Source organism: Ylistrum balloti, unplaced genomic scaffold (genome assembly GCF_031769215.1).
Source record: "Ylistrum balloti isolate Yb309-2 unplaced genomic scaffold, AGI_CSIRO_Ybal_v1 Utg370672, whole genome shotgun sequence".
NCBI lineage: Eukaryota > Metazoa > Mollusca > Bivalvia > Pectinida > Pectinidae > Ylistrum > Ylistrum balloti.
In genome coordinates, this window is record NW_026782406.1 from 758,777 (window position 1) to 776,458 (window position 17,682).

At 36.2% G+C, this 17,682-nt stretch overlaps 1 protein-coding gene across 1 annotated transcript in view; it reads left to right on the forward strand.

The window, feature by feature from the left end:
• Positions 1-16,383, forward strand: part of LOC132557449 (uncharacterized) — an 87,051-nt gene extending 70,668 nt beyond the window's left edge. The window contains exon 4 of the mRNA XM_060221934.1: positions 11,164-16,383. Coding sequence (XP_060077917.1) covers positions 11,164-11,531 — 368 coding nt within the window. The 3' untranslated portion in view covers positions 11,532-16,383. The remainder of the gene's footprint in view (positions 1-11,163) is intronic.
• The last annotated feature ends 1,299 nt before the right edge of the window (positions 16,384-17,682 follow it).

Here is a 17,682-nt window from a genome sequence, read left to right on the forward strand (position 1 = left end):
ATGCTCGTTAGTTTGCCTGTTGGTTCTGTTGTGTGATATAAAGCTGGACGTGTTTGATGCTCGTTAGTTTGCCTGTTGGTTCCGTTGTACGATCTAACGTTGGACGTGTTTGATGCTCGTTAGTTTGCCTGTTGGTTCCGTTGTGTGATATAAAGCTGGGCGTGTTTGATGCTCGTTAGTTTGTCTCTTGGTTCCGTTGTACGATATGAAGCTGGACGTGTTTGATGCTCATTAGTTTGCCTGTTGGTTCCGTTGTGGTGTATTTTGTTCTCATTTCAGAACGTGACATTACTTACTTTGATTGACCAATATTTACATGGCGGTGGCGTCGATAAAGCAGAAGACGCTTACTCTTCCGGAACACCTGGTCTTATTGTCCGTGTACTTTTTTCAGGAGTCCCTAGTTTTTATCATTGAATTTGAGATTGGATTATCATTCTGTTTACCAATTGTTGTTCTGATCAATGTGTAGTACACGTTTCTCCTGTTCATAAAAGTCCAAACTATTGCAATGATACATACACTAACGTAGAGGTCTTATCGGCTTAATTGATCAATCTGGGGTTGACGCGGTCTAGTTTGACCATGTTCTCTGAAATTGTGTCAAGCCAGAAAGCCACCTGCCAATAGCAGTTGTGATAGAATGATCCCATGCAGACCTCCAGTGAAGATAATTAACAGCTTTTGATGTGATCAGTTCATGGCATGGGGACGCTTCTGTTATGACACTGTCAGTGTATATAACACTCCCTTTGATAAACGTTTGATAAACGTATGGTTATTTTCAATCTATATCGGAACTAAAAAAGTTACGCAACAAACATGTGTGATATTATTACAAAGATAGTATGTTATACGTTCCGATTAATACAATATTGTTGAAGTTGTTTTTTGGGGGGGGGGGGGGGAGGGGGGGGGGGTCTTCTTCTTTTTCTTCTTTTCAATCTAATATCATTTTATAGATATGTAGTATACAATATTGTATATTTTAATAGGTTGAGAATTAGATTTCCTCCGTACATCACACTAGTGTAATATACTGTCACAGACATGGCGGATTTACCAATACGTTACACTTTAGTAGGATTATATCTCAGCAGTTGTACCATGATATTTCCTGATTGTCAAGGATACAGCTATTTTTACCACTGTACCAACGGAAGACTGACAGGTAGTGGAGGAGTATCTACAATAATTTATGATTGTTGACAGTACGGAACTTATCTAAACATCTTGTAATGATATATATTGCCATTTTTAATAACAGACCTTTACAGTATATATATATTGTACAATAGTGTTGTTTCCGTAACTTTATGATTATTGACGTTCAGTGCGGAACTTATTCAAACATCTTGTAATTAAATTTACGATCTTTATAAATAACAGAGCTTTTCAGACCAAAACTCCTGTTGTGCGATGCAGTATGTTTGTTTTCATAACTTTGTGATTTATAACGTCCATGAATGCCATAAACATACGATCCAATGCTTAATTTTTTTCCTACGTGTTGCTACCAGTCATGCTACCATTATGAAAAATGTGACACAATCCAAACTACTATGAAACTAAATGTTCCGGAAGAGATAGCGTCCTCTGCTTCACCGACGACATCCGCCGTGTACACCTTGGTAAGTTCAAGCAAATAACGTACCGTTCTCCAATGAGGACAAGATATAGAACAACGGGAGTGGTGTGTATACTAACGAGCATCAACATGCCATAAAGCATAAGGATCATTATCACCATCGTAAAACTCCGCCATCGTTTTCATCCATATGTGTCTCTTTAAAAATCCGGTGTCGTCAGATTTCCAGTTGCCGATATGTTACACGATAACAAGTACAATCCATCAAAAGGGACAGCTCTTTTTACTGTTTTTCGTCGCCGTTTCCATGCCAACAATTATGACGTCAGTCGTTGGAGATATGGTAGCTTTAGATTACACATTTCTAAGTTAAGTTAGTTTTACGGCCTGGTCGTGCAAATACATGTCTTTCTTATTCCAGACACTTTCTCTGGAGATTTCCAGTTTCATGACTTACTTGTCACCTGTATTCCTGATGATGTTTGGAACTTGGTAATGACCTAAATCTATACAGACGGTGGTGTTTAGACAAGGACAAGATCCTTACGCCCTTTTTATTTTATCTAACACATAAACAGTGTATAATACATGAAATTTAAAATAAACAAACAAACAAAAAATTCAAACTTTAAAATGCCTGCCAATTTCATAAGACGTTGAATTGTTTTGTGTAAATACCATTTGTTTTTGTGTGAATTATCAGAGAAATATGTGTATGTTTAATGTCTAAATCTTCAATGTTGATCTGACGGTCTGTCCTAATATCATTAATTTATTTTAGCTTACGGCTTTATTGAATTAAACAAAGATATTATGGGAATTCGAGTTAGTAATGATGTCTAGTGTTTGTATGTATAGAATATGTATATAACAGTGTCTGAATTATCTGATATTAGCTATCCGTACTGACAAAAAAATAACTGATGGGCGTTACCCTTAACGGTCATTTGACAGTACTATACTAATAAAGCATGATCAAGTCTCAATAGAAGGAGGAAATAGGCAAGGGAGATAACTGTTGCCCGTTCCAGTTTCGTGACTTCTGCTAGATGTCGCCGAGATTGAACAGACGTTATACTGTAAATTCCACGCGCACAATGGCCTCCCGCAGCATAGGTTTAGTGACGTTGTTGACTGTCTGTCTACCTGTCAAATATTGTCAGAACTGACCAAGCGTTGACCCCTCTGTCGTATACTCCATTACAACAAAATGACTGCAGATGTTTGTTTCCGAGGTCGAGCCGCCAACACGCTACTAGAATGACGTTGGTTTAGTTTTATGTGTCAGAACCTTTTTTCTTTGAAGGGACTCTATAACGATAACACTTTACATACAGAAAGTTTCAAAATGAATATGTACTTTCTGGAAAATTTACCAAGCAGATGGAGGAATCATTGATTTGATTTAGAAGTTTAGTGGACTCATATATGTTCTGTACTCGAAAGTAATCGTTACAAGTATAAGCTTTCTAAAATCCGAGGTAGACCTATACAGCACTTAACCACAGGCACTTGTATCTGGAATGTAAAAAAACACAAGCAAAAATCAAGGCCACTAACTTGCCCGTTCGAGATCCTCAGAACGACGTTCGGAGTTCCTCAAAAAACTACAAACATTGGTATTTTCACTATTTGTTTTGCGCCATTTAAAAAGTCATCTTACCACTAAAGCATGTTTGACTTAACTTTCATTAACATTACGAACATATGTCACATGACTTACCTTTAATTAACATTACGAACATATGTCACATGACTTACCTTTAATTAACATTACGAACATATGTCACATTAAGTTTCGCCGTGAAATGTCACTTTATGTTCGCTTGGGTTTTTCAAGCGGTCAGTCCATCTATGTAAGACGAAAGTAGGCCCCCAGTTCAAATATAGATCCCTAAATAAGAACTCCCAAAAGTCAGCCAATCAGCTAGCTCCTTACAAATCTGTGTTAAGAAATGACGTACTTTCGTCTTAAAGAGAATGGCCTTGTTTGGGGTTGGGCGGGTCAGCTTGGAAACAATCCTAACATTGCTTTGTCTAAATACATGTTTAAAACTGCATTGTGTCATAATGAAGTGATAACGATCCCACTGATGTATTGATGGCAGTACAAAATAAAATTTCAACTCTACAGAGACTTTTCAGTTCGATACGTGTGTTATGTATATGAGACTCGCGCACAGTTACAACAGATAATACAAATATGAAACGTTCGAATCATTACCATTTCTGTAAATAATGCATTGTGTTTATGTATTGATATTTTGGATATGGAAACACAATTGACAAAGGAAGACAATTTCGACTCGTGCTCTGTACGGCCTTGAACTCAGGATCTACGAAACCAAATCGCCAAGTCAAGAAATCACGACATCCCCAAAAAGGGATGTTTGGATGTTATACTGATAGACAGCTGGAAAGTCTCGATTTGATCATAGTGGCAAATTGTCTGATTACGTGATACAAATAATTCAACTTCTTACAAAATATTTAGTACTTCATAGGACTTCTTTCATGATAAGTATTTGATATATTGGTGAGGAAGTGAGTGAATGCATGTAGGTGTGTTATTATGTATACGTGAAAAATCTTTCAAAAATAGAAGAAATATAGAAAAACAAAATAAAGAAAAAGAAAATACACGTTTTAAACTGACTGAAGCTTTAACAACCGATTTTGGAGCCAAGCATTTATCATTAGTGTTTCTATTCTTGTCTTATTCTGTAAAAACAATTTCAATTTTGAAACATCAATCAGGTAACAAACAGTATGTACTTGTTCGGCCACAGCCATGCTAATTTATTTCTTGTTTTAAACTGTAATAGGTTATCGGCCTCGGGGATGAAATCAACACCTCGCTGATTGAGAGGTCGATACTGGTCTGTTTGAGTACGATCAATTATAAGTAATAAGAATCGTTTTGTGGGGTTCCGAGATTAAACAAGAATATGTTGTCATTAAATTTCATTAGCTACGAATAATAAACTGATAAGACACATACGTGTCACGTGCTAACAGATATTTAATTGGATATGTCGACCAATATTTGGTTAGAGGCCATTACAATGAGAGTTGGATCAGGGTACTCAGGTGGAGAATGGTTAATAGGCCACGGTAACAGACTTGTACAAGCGTTTGACTAACTCAGTAGTGCGCGTGATTTCCTGATTAAACATCTCAACTGCACGTGTATGGCTGATTTAACTTCTTAACTGCACGTGTATGGGTGATTTAGCCAAATACAGCTGCACGTGTATGGTTGATTTAACCAATTACAACTGCACGTGTATGGCTGATTTAGCCAATCACAAATACACGTGTGTGGTTGATTTAACTAATTACAACTGCACGTGTATGGCTGATTTTACCAATCACAAATACACGTGTGTGGTTGATTTAACAAATTACAACTGCACGTGTATGGCTTATGTAACCAATTACAACTCCACGTGTATGACTGACAAAACTAACCATAATTGCACGTGTATGGATGATTTAACCAATTTCAACTGCACGTGTTTGACTGATTTAACTAATTACAACTGCACGTGTCTGACTGATTTAACGATTTAACCAATTTCAACTGCACGTGTCTGACTGATTTAACTAATTACAACTGCACGTGTATGTCTGATTTAACCAATTTCAACTGCACGTGTCTGGCTGATTTAACTTATCACAAATGCACGTGTATGGACAACGTAATCATGTCTCATATTTTCGTGCGATAGTGAGGAGGAAGGATGGCTATGAGGTAATGACGGAAGTTATCAGTTACAAATCTGCATTTTAAGGAAATATGTCGGTTATGCACGTGATATAAGAGCTACTTTGACAGGTGTTTTTTCATCTGTTAGTTATATTTTCTTCCTCCACAGGTGATCTGTCTGTTTAACAAAAAAAAAAAACACTATAACGCGCCATTTGGTAACACTGCCTTGTTATCCAGTCCAATATTTGTCTACACAATCAGATCTCGATAAGAGGTTTTCGGCGTTGTAGTGTGTATTCTGGGTATATCTTGTTTGTATAGTATTTGATTCCCCCGGAAACATCGTCATGAATATTTATATTTAGGTCAACACGGTAAACAGAAGAGCAGACCTCCACATTGATTTTCCTGTCAGATCGATATCGTGAAAACAAAAGAGCACACTCTACTCACAGTCTTAATCCTCTTCATTACTTTCATAGCCATCTAACGTTACATAATGTTTGATGTGAACTGCGTGCCCGGACTCAGCTAAACCTCATTACACACCAGTATACCATGCAAGCCATCAAAGACTCGTGACCACCAGCTTCAAGCTTGTTCTCGTTCATGTGATTGGACTTTCATGTTTCATTTTCATTTTTTGTTAAGGTTTGACTGTCAATTGTTTTCGTTTAATATTGAGGTGGGAAATGATGTTTGCGTGTGTTACTGTGGTGTGTAACATAACTGGGTTAAAATGACATTAGGTTTGACTTGGTAAATGTATATGTATGTAACATAACTGGGTTAAAATGACACTAGGTTTGGCTTGGTAAATGCATATGAACATGACAAAAATGCGTAAAAATGGTGCTAGTTGTGTGTTGTTCTGAGGTATAAAAATGAAATAACGACAGGCTTTGTACGGTACGATGGTAAATGTTTGTGTCAGAACTACCTGAAAATGATACCAGTTCTGTGAGGAATAGTTGTACGAGACAGAATTGAGTGACATTTTCGCTCCATTGGGAGGAACGTCAGTAAGAGATAGTATATCTAGACCTATGATAGATATCATCAACATTGATACAAGACCAGCTTTGTCTACTTAACGATATCAAAATAACTTTCAAAGATTTTTTCTGATATTACTGTTATATATAGAAAAGTCTTGGGCAGTTACCAAAACTACGAAGAAATGTCGTGTATTTTATAAAAATGTAAAGTACACGCTTACATTTTGGAATGATCTGAACAGGTTTTGATATTTCATTCACATTTTCTATAATTGCATATTTTTTTATTATGAATATGTCAGATTGTTTATTTATTGGTAACTTAGGATCATAAAACTAGGACAACACATGTTTTGCCAATCATCACACGACGAGAAATTAAATCATATGCCTTGTTTAGTCACACCGACGTCCCTAATCTGTGATACAGAGACGACTCAGTGATTCCATTGTTTAAAACCTTAATTGGTATCGATTTGAAGTAAAAGGTATTGTAAAAATGTAAAACTTTTTGTTGAACAAGTGATTATACAGAGTTAATGCGTCTGTGTGATGTCTTCATGTCTCGGAGTCTTGATCGGAATCAATGACAGCCACTGATAGACATTATTGACACAGCTGTCATAAAAGCGCTGTTTCTTCTTCTTGTCCAACTATCTAACGACAGGAAAAATAACTCTTCAAATACGCTTAGATCGTTTTAAAGATCAAGGCAGTTAATTATATTTCATGTTAATAAGAACATTCAAACAAATAAACACTATCAAATTACCACAGATACAATGTTACACAACCACACACTATCAAATTACCACAGATACAATGTTATACAACCACACACTATCAAATTACCACAGATACAATGTTATACAACCACACACTATCAAATTACCACAGATACAATGTTATGCAACCACACACTATCAAATTATCACAGATACAATGTTATACAAACACACACTATCAAATTATCACAGATACAATGTTATACAACCACACACTATCAAATTATCACAGATACAATGTTATACAACCACACACTATCAAATTATCACAGATACAATGTTATACAACCACACACTATCAAATTATCACAGATACAATGTTATACAACCACACACTATCAAATTATCACAGATACAATGTGATACAAACACACACTATCAAATCATCACAGATACAATGTTATACAAACACACACTATCAAATCATCACAGATACAATGTTATACAAACACACACTATCAAATTATCACAGATACAATGTTATACAAACACACACTATCAAATTATCACAGATACTATGTTATACAATCACACTCCAGTAGATACTACATGGAACCTTCTGATAGTATAATAAATATATCGCTTGAGTGGAGAATTAAACACGAACTCATGAAGTAGATGAGAGTTTTTTCTTTATTCAGATTAACCTGCTCTAGTCTCGATCAGAACATCTTCCATGTAACATGTAAACCAGAACAACAGCTGTGTCAACAAGACACGCTCCAAGTCTTGTCAGCTGTAGAACAACCAATGTATATCTATAGTGACTCCTAGATGGTCATTTCATCCCATGTACATGCTAACTGATTCTTCATCATATAAATATTTTGTAGATATATTTAAAGACACACCGAAACTATCTCAAAGTGTCCAGAAGTTGACTACAACCGAGAGTGATCAATCTGACCGTGTTATTGGAAGACACTCAATACATACAATGTTTAGATATACTGACGTCATCAGAATGTGCTCCTGACGTCATTTCTAACGTGATAATCATGCAGTATATTTTTTCAATGAATCTCATAATGTTTGAGTCATTAGATATCATAACTTAGTTGATGTCGGTGTCCTGTTACTAAGCTGTTTTAATACCACTAACACTGTCAGATATCGTCGATCCTCGCTATATCATTTTGATGTTTACGAAACGCAACATATGTTAAACATCAAAATACTTTCTCTAAATTGCTGTTGATATAATTACGATGAGGACGACGTGTTCAAGTTTCTTTTAAAAAATTGCCCCTTTTCTTCAGTTTTTATGTTCTACTGCGGAGTTATGATAACATAAACGATCAACCTATACGTCCTTTGAATGGGAATGAAGTTAGTTACAGTGTTGATACCATAAGGATTGTTGTAACCTGCTCTCTAGTCAGAGTTATCTACCTTTACATCCTCTCTGTGTTTATAAATAATGATAATTCTTAGTGGAGTTAAGACGAGAGGTATATAACAGGAAGATGTGACTCTAGTCAGAGTTATCTACCTTTACATCCTGTCTCTGTGTATATAAATAATGATCATTGTTAGTGGAGTTAAGACGAGAGGTATATAACAGGAAGCTGTGACTCTAGTCAGAGTTATCTACCTTTACATCCTCTTTGTGTATATAAATAACGATAAATCTTAGTGGAGTTAAGACGAGAGGTATATAACAGGAAGATGTGACTCTAGTCAGAGTTATCTACCTTTACATCCTGTCTGTGTATATAAATAATGATCATTCTTAGTGGAGTTAAGACGAGAGGTATATAACAGGAAGCTGTGACTCTAGTCAGAGTTATCTACCTTTACATCCTGTCTCTGTGTATATAAATAATGATCATTGTTAGTGGAGTTAAGACGAGAGGTATATAACAGGAAGCTGTGACTCTAGTCAGAGTTATCTACCTTTACATCCTCTTTGTGTATATAAATAACGATAAATCTTAGTGGAGTTAAGACGAGAGGTATATAACAGGAAGATGTGACTCTAGTCAGAGTTATCTACCTTTACATCCTGTCTGTGTATATAAATAATGATCATTGTTAGTGGAGTTAAGGCGAGAGGTATATAACAGGAAGATGATCTTGGATGTTTTGCGCATGTCCGTATATGTCGCTCCAAAGTTATTAACCAAACACAAACACAATTTCCAATATCTTAATCATTTAGTATTACTCTTTTAATTAAGTTATCAAAATTTACACAGATTATGAATGCAGCCGGTTTTTCGCTGAGGTCGTTTTACTACGTGTGCCAGGAAATCTCAGCTATGAGTAAAACTATTAAACAATCCGCCCGACATCGTCGATCCCTTTAAGGACGACATCAGTAGATTGATATAAAGGAGACTATCCTATTTGATCTCTGTACTCAGTACTTGAGATGATGCTGGGACCTTTTGTTAAACATAATTTAATATTTCTTTTAAACTCTTAAAAATTGAAAAATTACAATAAGTGGGATATTAATTGGTTCTGAAGCAGTCTTGACCTTGACCTTGACCTGTTATGTAACACAGATCCTGACAGAACAGTTATACTTCTCATACACCACATCATGTCGGTGCACATAATTTATTGTGCAAGGGTTTGATACAATGTAAATTGTTAAATGACAAACAAGAACAGAACATTGATAATGATTTCAGTCGGACAATGATTTTTTCATCCCAACATTTCTTTTTTATTATTTGTTTTAAAGCTATTAGAAGGGACTACCAGCAAACTCTGTGAAGAGAAGGGATACACGACCCCCCGTGAAGCTTTCTGTTTTTGTATTCTAAAACAATGGTTCGGCAAACAAAGTGAATGAGAAACACACATGGTCCATTCGTCCATTGTTTGATCTGGAAATGCTTTGTTCTCTCTGAATAATAACAAAACAACAATACATATCTGGTTTATCAAACACAAAGTCTCTTTTATTCTTTTTAAACGTATTTGATAATTACTGAACATGTTTCTGGACATGGTCTGTTAAATCTAAAAATTATTTTTGACACAGCGGTAAAATAACGACCTACCTTTGTAATTTTAAGGAAAAGAGCGTTTTGTTTGAATCTGACAGTGATGCTTGCTACTGTTGTAACTTTATGTTTTACACAGAGAGAGAGACAGAAAGAGAGAGAGAGACAGAAAGAGAAAGAGAGAAACAGACATACATACAGACAGACAGAAAGAGCGAGAGAGACAGAGACAAACAGACAGTCAGTCAGACAGAGAGAGAGACAGAGAGACAGAAAGATAGAGCGAGACAGACAGAGACAGACAGACAGACAGTCAGTTAAACAGAGAGAGAGAGAGAGAGAGAGAGAGAGAGAGAGAGAGAGAGAGAGAGAGAGAGAGAGAGAGAGAGAGAGAGAGAGAGAGAGAGAGAGACAACTAGACAGACAGACAGAGAACACAATTACGGTCACTTAAAATTCTAGGTTATCTGAAAGATGTTGATCTACATTACAGAAGATGACTTACTATTTTAATATTTTGTGATAATATAGCCATATAAAATTTTCAGCATTAGTCTTTTACCTTTTAGTTTGTTTGATGTAATTTCCTTTTTTGATCGCTGTGTGTTTTACCGGTTGATGGCCCTAATGGCCTTTTATCTGTTGACGGATCGTTAAAAATAATAATAATAATTGCATTGAAATTGCAAAAAAATAAAGAAAGAAAAATATTTTTATTAAATTTCCCTATAACGTTTTAACTATCTCGATAGTACATGTAATATTTCCAAATGTGGATGTGGATTGTCTCGGAAATCGTATGTTAAATTGAAAACCTGTATTCCCTTCGTCGTAACATAGCTTTGGCTCGATGAAACATAAACACGTTTACTCTTCCGAAACACCTAATCTTATTCTCCTCGCTTTTTTCAATCTTTCTTCTGTCCATATCGTGCCTTAGTTTTATTGAGTTCGAATTTGGATTTTACTTCTGTTGGCTTGCTGGTAGTTTTTTTTATCCCGGACGTAAAGACTCTGCAATCTAGCTATACAGGTACCTGACATACTAAATGCATCTATCATTATGAACCAGATATTTTCCAAGAACATCTGATAATGAATGTATATATTTTGTGTGTTACAGAGAACTACCTGCGCGTGGTCCGTAATTCTGTGTACCCGGAGGAGGCCATCATTATCATCATTTTGCTGGCTATTTGGATTGTAGCCGTGGTACTCTTCTTCAGACAGTGGGACAGTATACGGATTTTACAACCGATGGAACCGCGGTATCGACATTCACCTAAAAACCTCGAGTCCATCAAAGTGGTGAAGCGACCACAGGATAGTGTCATTTATAAAAACTACAATCGTAAACTCTCAGTTACCATGGTGGCACGAGAGAAACGGCATCTTCAAAGGATGCACACGGCACCAGCGTTACCCACGTGTTCTCTGATCATGAGTACGTTACCTACAATTCAAATGGAGGATGTTATGACGGAAATGTAGAACGAGCGTTATTAAAATACACGTGTTTTCTCCTGCAACATGTGTTTACATACCGCAATGCTGTGGTCGTCAGTCTGGCAAAGTCCCGCGCATAGTAAACCAACTTAAAGTTGTTTAGTGGAATTCAATCATAATGGATCTTAAAGTTGTTTGTTTGCAAATATTGAATTATTCTTTTTTTTTTTAGTCAGAATTTAAAAATAAATTTATATTCATAATGTAAAAATCAATGCAATGGCTTCCGTGATTCGGGCCTCGGGATACAAAAAACATAAATACTAGTAGTAACAAGATGGTGTTGCGGACCTCGCTATACGGCGTGAGTGATCAAAGGGAGGTAACTTCTCTTTGTGTAAGCCCAGAAGTTCGATTCGTCAAGACTGAGTGAATTTTAGGAAAGAAAAGTGTTTCACTGAACATGATTATAGTTCTTTCTCACGTGAAACAATATACAATGGTGCTACAGGAACGGTGGAAACAGATTTAAACGTAGCAGTAACATTCCGGGTACTCAACAGCATGTGACTAGTTGTTCAAACCAAGTTAATTCATAATGATGACTGGTGCTTTCTTTTCCGAATCGTTAAAAATACTGCAAACATAAGGTTAAATTTTATTCAAACTAAATTGCTAGTGATGCTGTTCTAACTGTACAAGTGATCCATTAATGATAAGATAACTGTTTATGTATACAAATAGGATGTTTTATTTCGATGCTATCCTGGACCTATTTGTAACACTTTGATTAGTTGACAGGTTTGAACAACTGGTACCAAATCTGTTAGATAATGTTTGGTATATCATTCACCATGTCCTCTGTATATACAACATACTGTACCGGCACATTATATATATATTACAGTCATGTTTTTATTTGTAGGTGAAAAGCGGCCTTCCTTTTGAATATAAAGTTACATGTGACCGTTATAAATATATTGTTTGTATGTTTGTGTATGTTTATGTTTACTTACATCATAAATTCATTTATATTTTAGTTTTATCTGAATGAAAAGCAGTTAGGTAAAAATGTTTCGTAAACTATCTCAGATCACTATTATCTGAAAATCATGGCAAAGCTTTTTACAACTTTCGGCAATGACATAATGATAATCCATGTATTAACTTGAGCTCCAGTAAATTCCGAAACTATGACGAATATACCATTGGTTAAGGAGATAGCGAAGACCTGAATATATGTGTTTTCTTTAATAATTCTTCACAACAAAGGTATACTATCTGAACTGGAATGGATAATATGGACACATTAAACATTAATCAAATGTCGTCCGAGTGAACCATTTGACTGGTGATTCTCAAATTCCACATAGTGATTTCTCATCGTTTCTGTGGTGCATATTAGGTTTTGGAACTGATCTGAAAAACAAAATGGACGGTTGTGATCACTTCTTTAGAAGGACTTTATGGGTTATTATCAAATTTCATGTTAGGGGTGTAGATTACAGAGACAACTCGTTATACATGTTTAATAGTGGGGCTGATCAGAAAAACAAAACAGATCAATAGATGGTTATCTTTGATTTTTTAAATCTAAGTTTGTTGTTGTTTTGTTCTGAAAATAATCCGTTTCAATAAATATGGAAATCGGGAAATGAACGACGGGCGTCTTTGATTTTGATAGTATTCAGTTTGTTATTCGTATATTCGTAACGATCACGTGACACCTTGGTTACCAACCTTATCTAGCTGGTCTGACAAAACGTCAGAATTCTTTAGACTTCTTATCTAGTGTATATCTAAACGATGTCGGATATTATTTTAACAGAAAAGGGTTTTATTTAAAATGATGTGAATATTTTATTGTTTGTACGTGTGCACGATCATATTTGTTTTTATGTAATGGAATCGGTAAATTTTTGTCTGTGTGCACGAGCTTGTGTGTAAGATAAGTGGAATGATTTAGCGAATCTGTTTGTATGTACATGTCTACTGGGATCTGATGTCGTAAGAGCAGGAATGTTAGGAATGTGATTGGCTGGAGTTGGTGCAAGCGTAATCCAAATATATTGGCAGGGTATAACGCCTGAGATTACGTGACATGTGTTGGGCAGTTTAAATGTGCATGTCTGTTTGTCATACTTTCTGTTTATATTTCATGACGGGATTTGTAAACGTTAATTTGTATCGTGTCACTAATTTTGTATTTACTAACGAGCCTTGTTGAGCAATATTGACCTCGCTAAATTGCCATTGTATCGTTATTATGTCAGTGTATTTATAGATTGTCCCTGTATATAGACGTATCAATCTTCATCTCCTCTATGTCGAATGTCATGTGAAACAGCTTCAAATAATAATTGTAGTTGATGTAGAAGAAAATATTGCCAAAACGTATGTGTTCCTACAACAATGGATGCACGTGTATGTCCCATAAACTCGCTATATTGTATAGTGTATAATGATCTTTTCCATTCCAAGGCAGTTTCGGGGGTTGAAATCGATTCTGAACTTCTTGTCCATTACACCATTTAAAACACGTAGTAAAGCGCAATATAAAATATTACAAATATTACGACGGTAACATCATAATAAAAATAAAAATAATATTCACATTGTTACGTTATATAATTTACTACAACACTTATCACAGAATATTACTTTCTGACAAAACAATATATTTGCTGAATTTATGAACAGAATATGAACACATTTTTTCACACAATGGACGTCAATTTGGGGGCATCAGTCAAAATTCGCATAACATCACACCAAAATGATTCTACATGTTTCAGAAAGGTATTTGGTGTCACGCGTAGCCTCTGCAGTATGAAATGAAAAATCTGTCGCTGTACGTTAGGAAGTGACATTAACCTTTCTTGTCCAGAAACACGTGCTTTTACTTCAGGCTCATTATACATACCTGTAAATTTCCACGGTCACACAGCACACGTCAAGGTATAGGCTATTTATTGCAGAAGATTCAGCTCAATGTCGATTTCCAGACAATTTACAGCTGTCGAACAGTCAGAGAAATATAAAACAGCCTCTTAATATCCTGCTTCAACACATCGTGTTTTTTTATAAATGGAATGTTGATCGATACAATTTTAAGCATTATGTAAAAATACTCGTGTGCTCCATTTCTGGCTGCATTACAGTATGTTAAAAGTCCGAAGTCCGCTGTAAACATGATCTATTTGGTGTTGTAAACATGTTGTTGTCGTTAAAAGTCATGGATTCAAAACATAAAATATGGGTTGTGTTCAGAAATATAGAACCATGATTTTTTCATACATTTCTCTTACCTTTGTGACGTAACATGTTTTCCTTCTTTTTTCTGTATGCCGATTCCATCTCTGGGGATAGATTTATCTATATGACGTCACATCTATTTGACACGTATCACTTTATTTAATGTACTTGCAGGTGACGTCAGAGTTTTTTATGTACCCATCTCCTTGTATCTGCATCCGCGTATTGCATTTATTTAGTTATAGATATGTATGACGTCACGGTTAATTTATACCTATCACTTTATTTACTGTACCTTCACATGCAAATGACGTCACATTTTGAAAAAAATATATATGTACCCAGCCCTACCTACGTCAGTGTATGTCATGTATACATATGTATGACGTCAATGTGTACTCATCCCCTTGTAACTATGTTCCACATTAACGCTTCAGTATAGTACTAAAATTAACCGGAAGCTTTAAATTCACATTCAGCGAAGAAATAACAAAAATGAGTGAATGTATCTCTCTTTTGGTGATTGACAGTAATCGGTCATTGATCATTGACGGAGTTTCTTATCTCCAAAGATAATACCAAAATATATCGAGTCAAAACTATTAATCACCATACAATATGCTATATTCCTTAACGTTTGTAACTATACCCACATATCTGTATGTATTACAAAGTGTAGGTAAATAGTCACTTCCCGATACCATGTAAAGATGACGGGACGTCAATGACATTCGCTTTTGATAGTGAGAACGCGGTGAATCCAATCATAATTATTAAATGTTAAGGTCAGTTCTTCCCTCTAAATATTCCCTTTAATAATAGATGTTGTATCTAGACTCGTGTCACAACAAGTAATCTCTAATGTCTTCTTAACGATGTCAAGTGCTTTTAACATTCAGATAACAAAGTCCACTGGTTCTAACGTCTAGATAACAAAGTCCACTGGTTCTAACGTCTAGTTAACAAAGTCCACTGGTTCTAACGTCTAGTTAACAAAGTCCACTGGTTCTAACGTCTAGTTAACAAAGTCCACTGGTTCTAACGTCTAGTTAACATTGTCCACTGGTTCTAACGTCTAGTTAACAAAGTCCACTGGTTCTAACGTCTAGTTAACAAAGTCCACTGGTTCTAACGTCTAGATAACAAAGTCCACTGGTTCTAACGTCTAGATAACAAAGTCCACTGGTTCTAGCTTCAAGTTAACAAAGTCCACTGGTTCTAACGTCTAGTTAACAAAGTCCACTGGTTCTAACGTCTAGTTAACATTGTTCACTGGTCCTAGCGTCTCGTTAACTATGTACGGTTGTTCTAACTTCTAGTTTACGATGTCCAATGACTCTAAAGTCTATTTAACGATATCCAGTGATTCTTCAGTCAGTGGTGTTTTATATCGCTCATCATATACTGATTTCATTTTCCGTCCGATGTCTTTGTACTCTCTCGTCATATTTGAATGGTTGAATTGGCGATATCCACTGTTTATAAGTAATTATAGAGATGGGAGAGCAGTGAGGAAGGGCGACAACTCGCATGTTCTTTGGTCCAATGTTGTAAGTCATGCATACTGTACCTCATGTGCTGTCATTATGTGTAACAATTCCGTTTGTATGAAATGAAATAAATCATTCTCGATATCAAAATACACATGTGTTACTTCTATACGATTTTCCTTCTTTTAAAAAGACCAAATTATGACCATTCAATTACACCGAAAACATGTTTATATCTGGGTTTGATCATATTCTGACATGCTGACCAATCATGAGACATCTTCTAGATGGTTATAATCTGTTCCTTCAGTGAATGCAAAAGCGAAAATTTCTCGTTGATGAGGTATGAGACCCTTCCAGAAACACTTGGTCTTTCCATCCTTGTACATTTTTCACAAGTGTCTTTGAAAGTCTTTCTTTTTTAATTGAGTGTAATTTTGATTAAGCTTTTGGTAACATGTCAGTATCACTTCTTCGTCTGATCTCGGTTCAATAGTGGATCATTTTTATCGTGACTCGAAACTATAAACGATAGAGAACAGTGAGACTACACCCAATAGAACACAGACGTGAGACTACACCCAATAGAGTACAGACGTGAGACTACACCCAATAGAACACAGACGTGAGACTACACCCAATAGATCACAGACGTGAGACTACACCCAATAGAGTACAGACGTCAGACTACACCCAATAGAACACAGACGTCAGACTACACCCAATAGAGAACAGACAGAGACTACACCCAAAAGAGTACAGACGTGAGACGACACCCAATAGAACACAGACAGAGACTACACCCAATAGAGTACAGACGTGAGACTACACCCAATAGAACACAGACGTGAGACTACACCCAATAGAACACAGACGTGAGACTACACCCAATAGAACACAGACGAGACTACACCCAATAGAACACAGACGTGAGACTACACCCAATAGATCACAGACGTGAGACTACACCCAATAGAACACAGACGTGAGACTACACCCAATAGATCACAGACGTGAGACTACACCCAATAGAGTACAGACGTGAGACTACACCCAATAGAACACAGACGTACACCCAATAGAGAGACCCAATAGAACACAGACGTGAGACTACACCCAATAGAACACAGACGTGAGACTACACCCAATAGAGTACAGACGTGAGACTACACCCAATAGAACACAGACGTGAGACTACACCCAATAGAACACAGACAGAGACGACACCCAATAGAACACAGACGTGAGACAACACCCAATAGAGTACAGACGAGACTACACCCAATAGAACACAGACAGAGACGACACCCAATAGAACACAGACGTGAGACTACACCCAATAGAACACAGACGAGACTACACCCAATAGAACACAGACGTGAAACTACACCCAATAGAACACAGACAGAGACGACACCCAATAGAACACAGACGTGAGACTACACCCAATA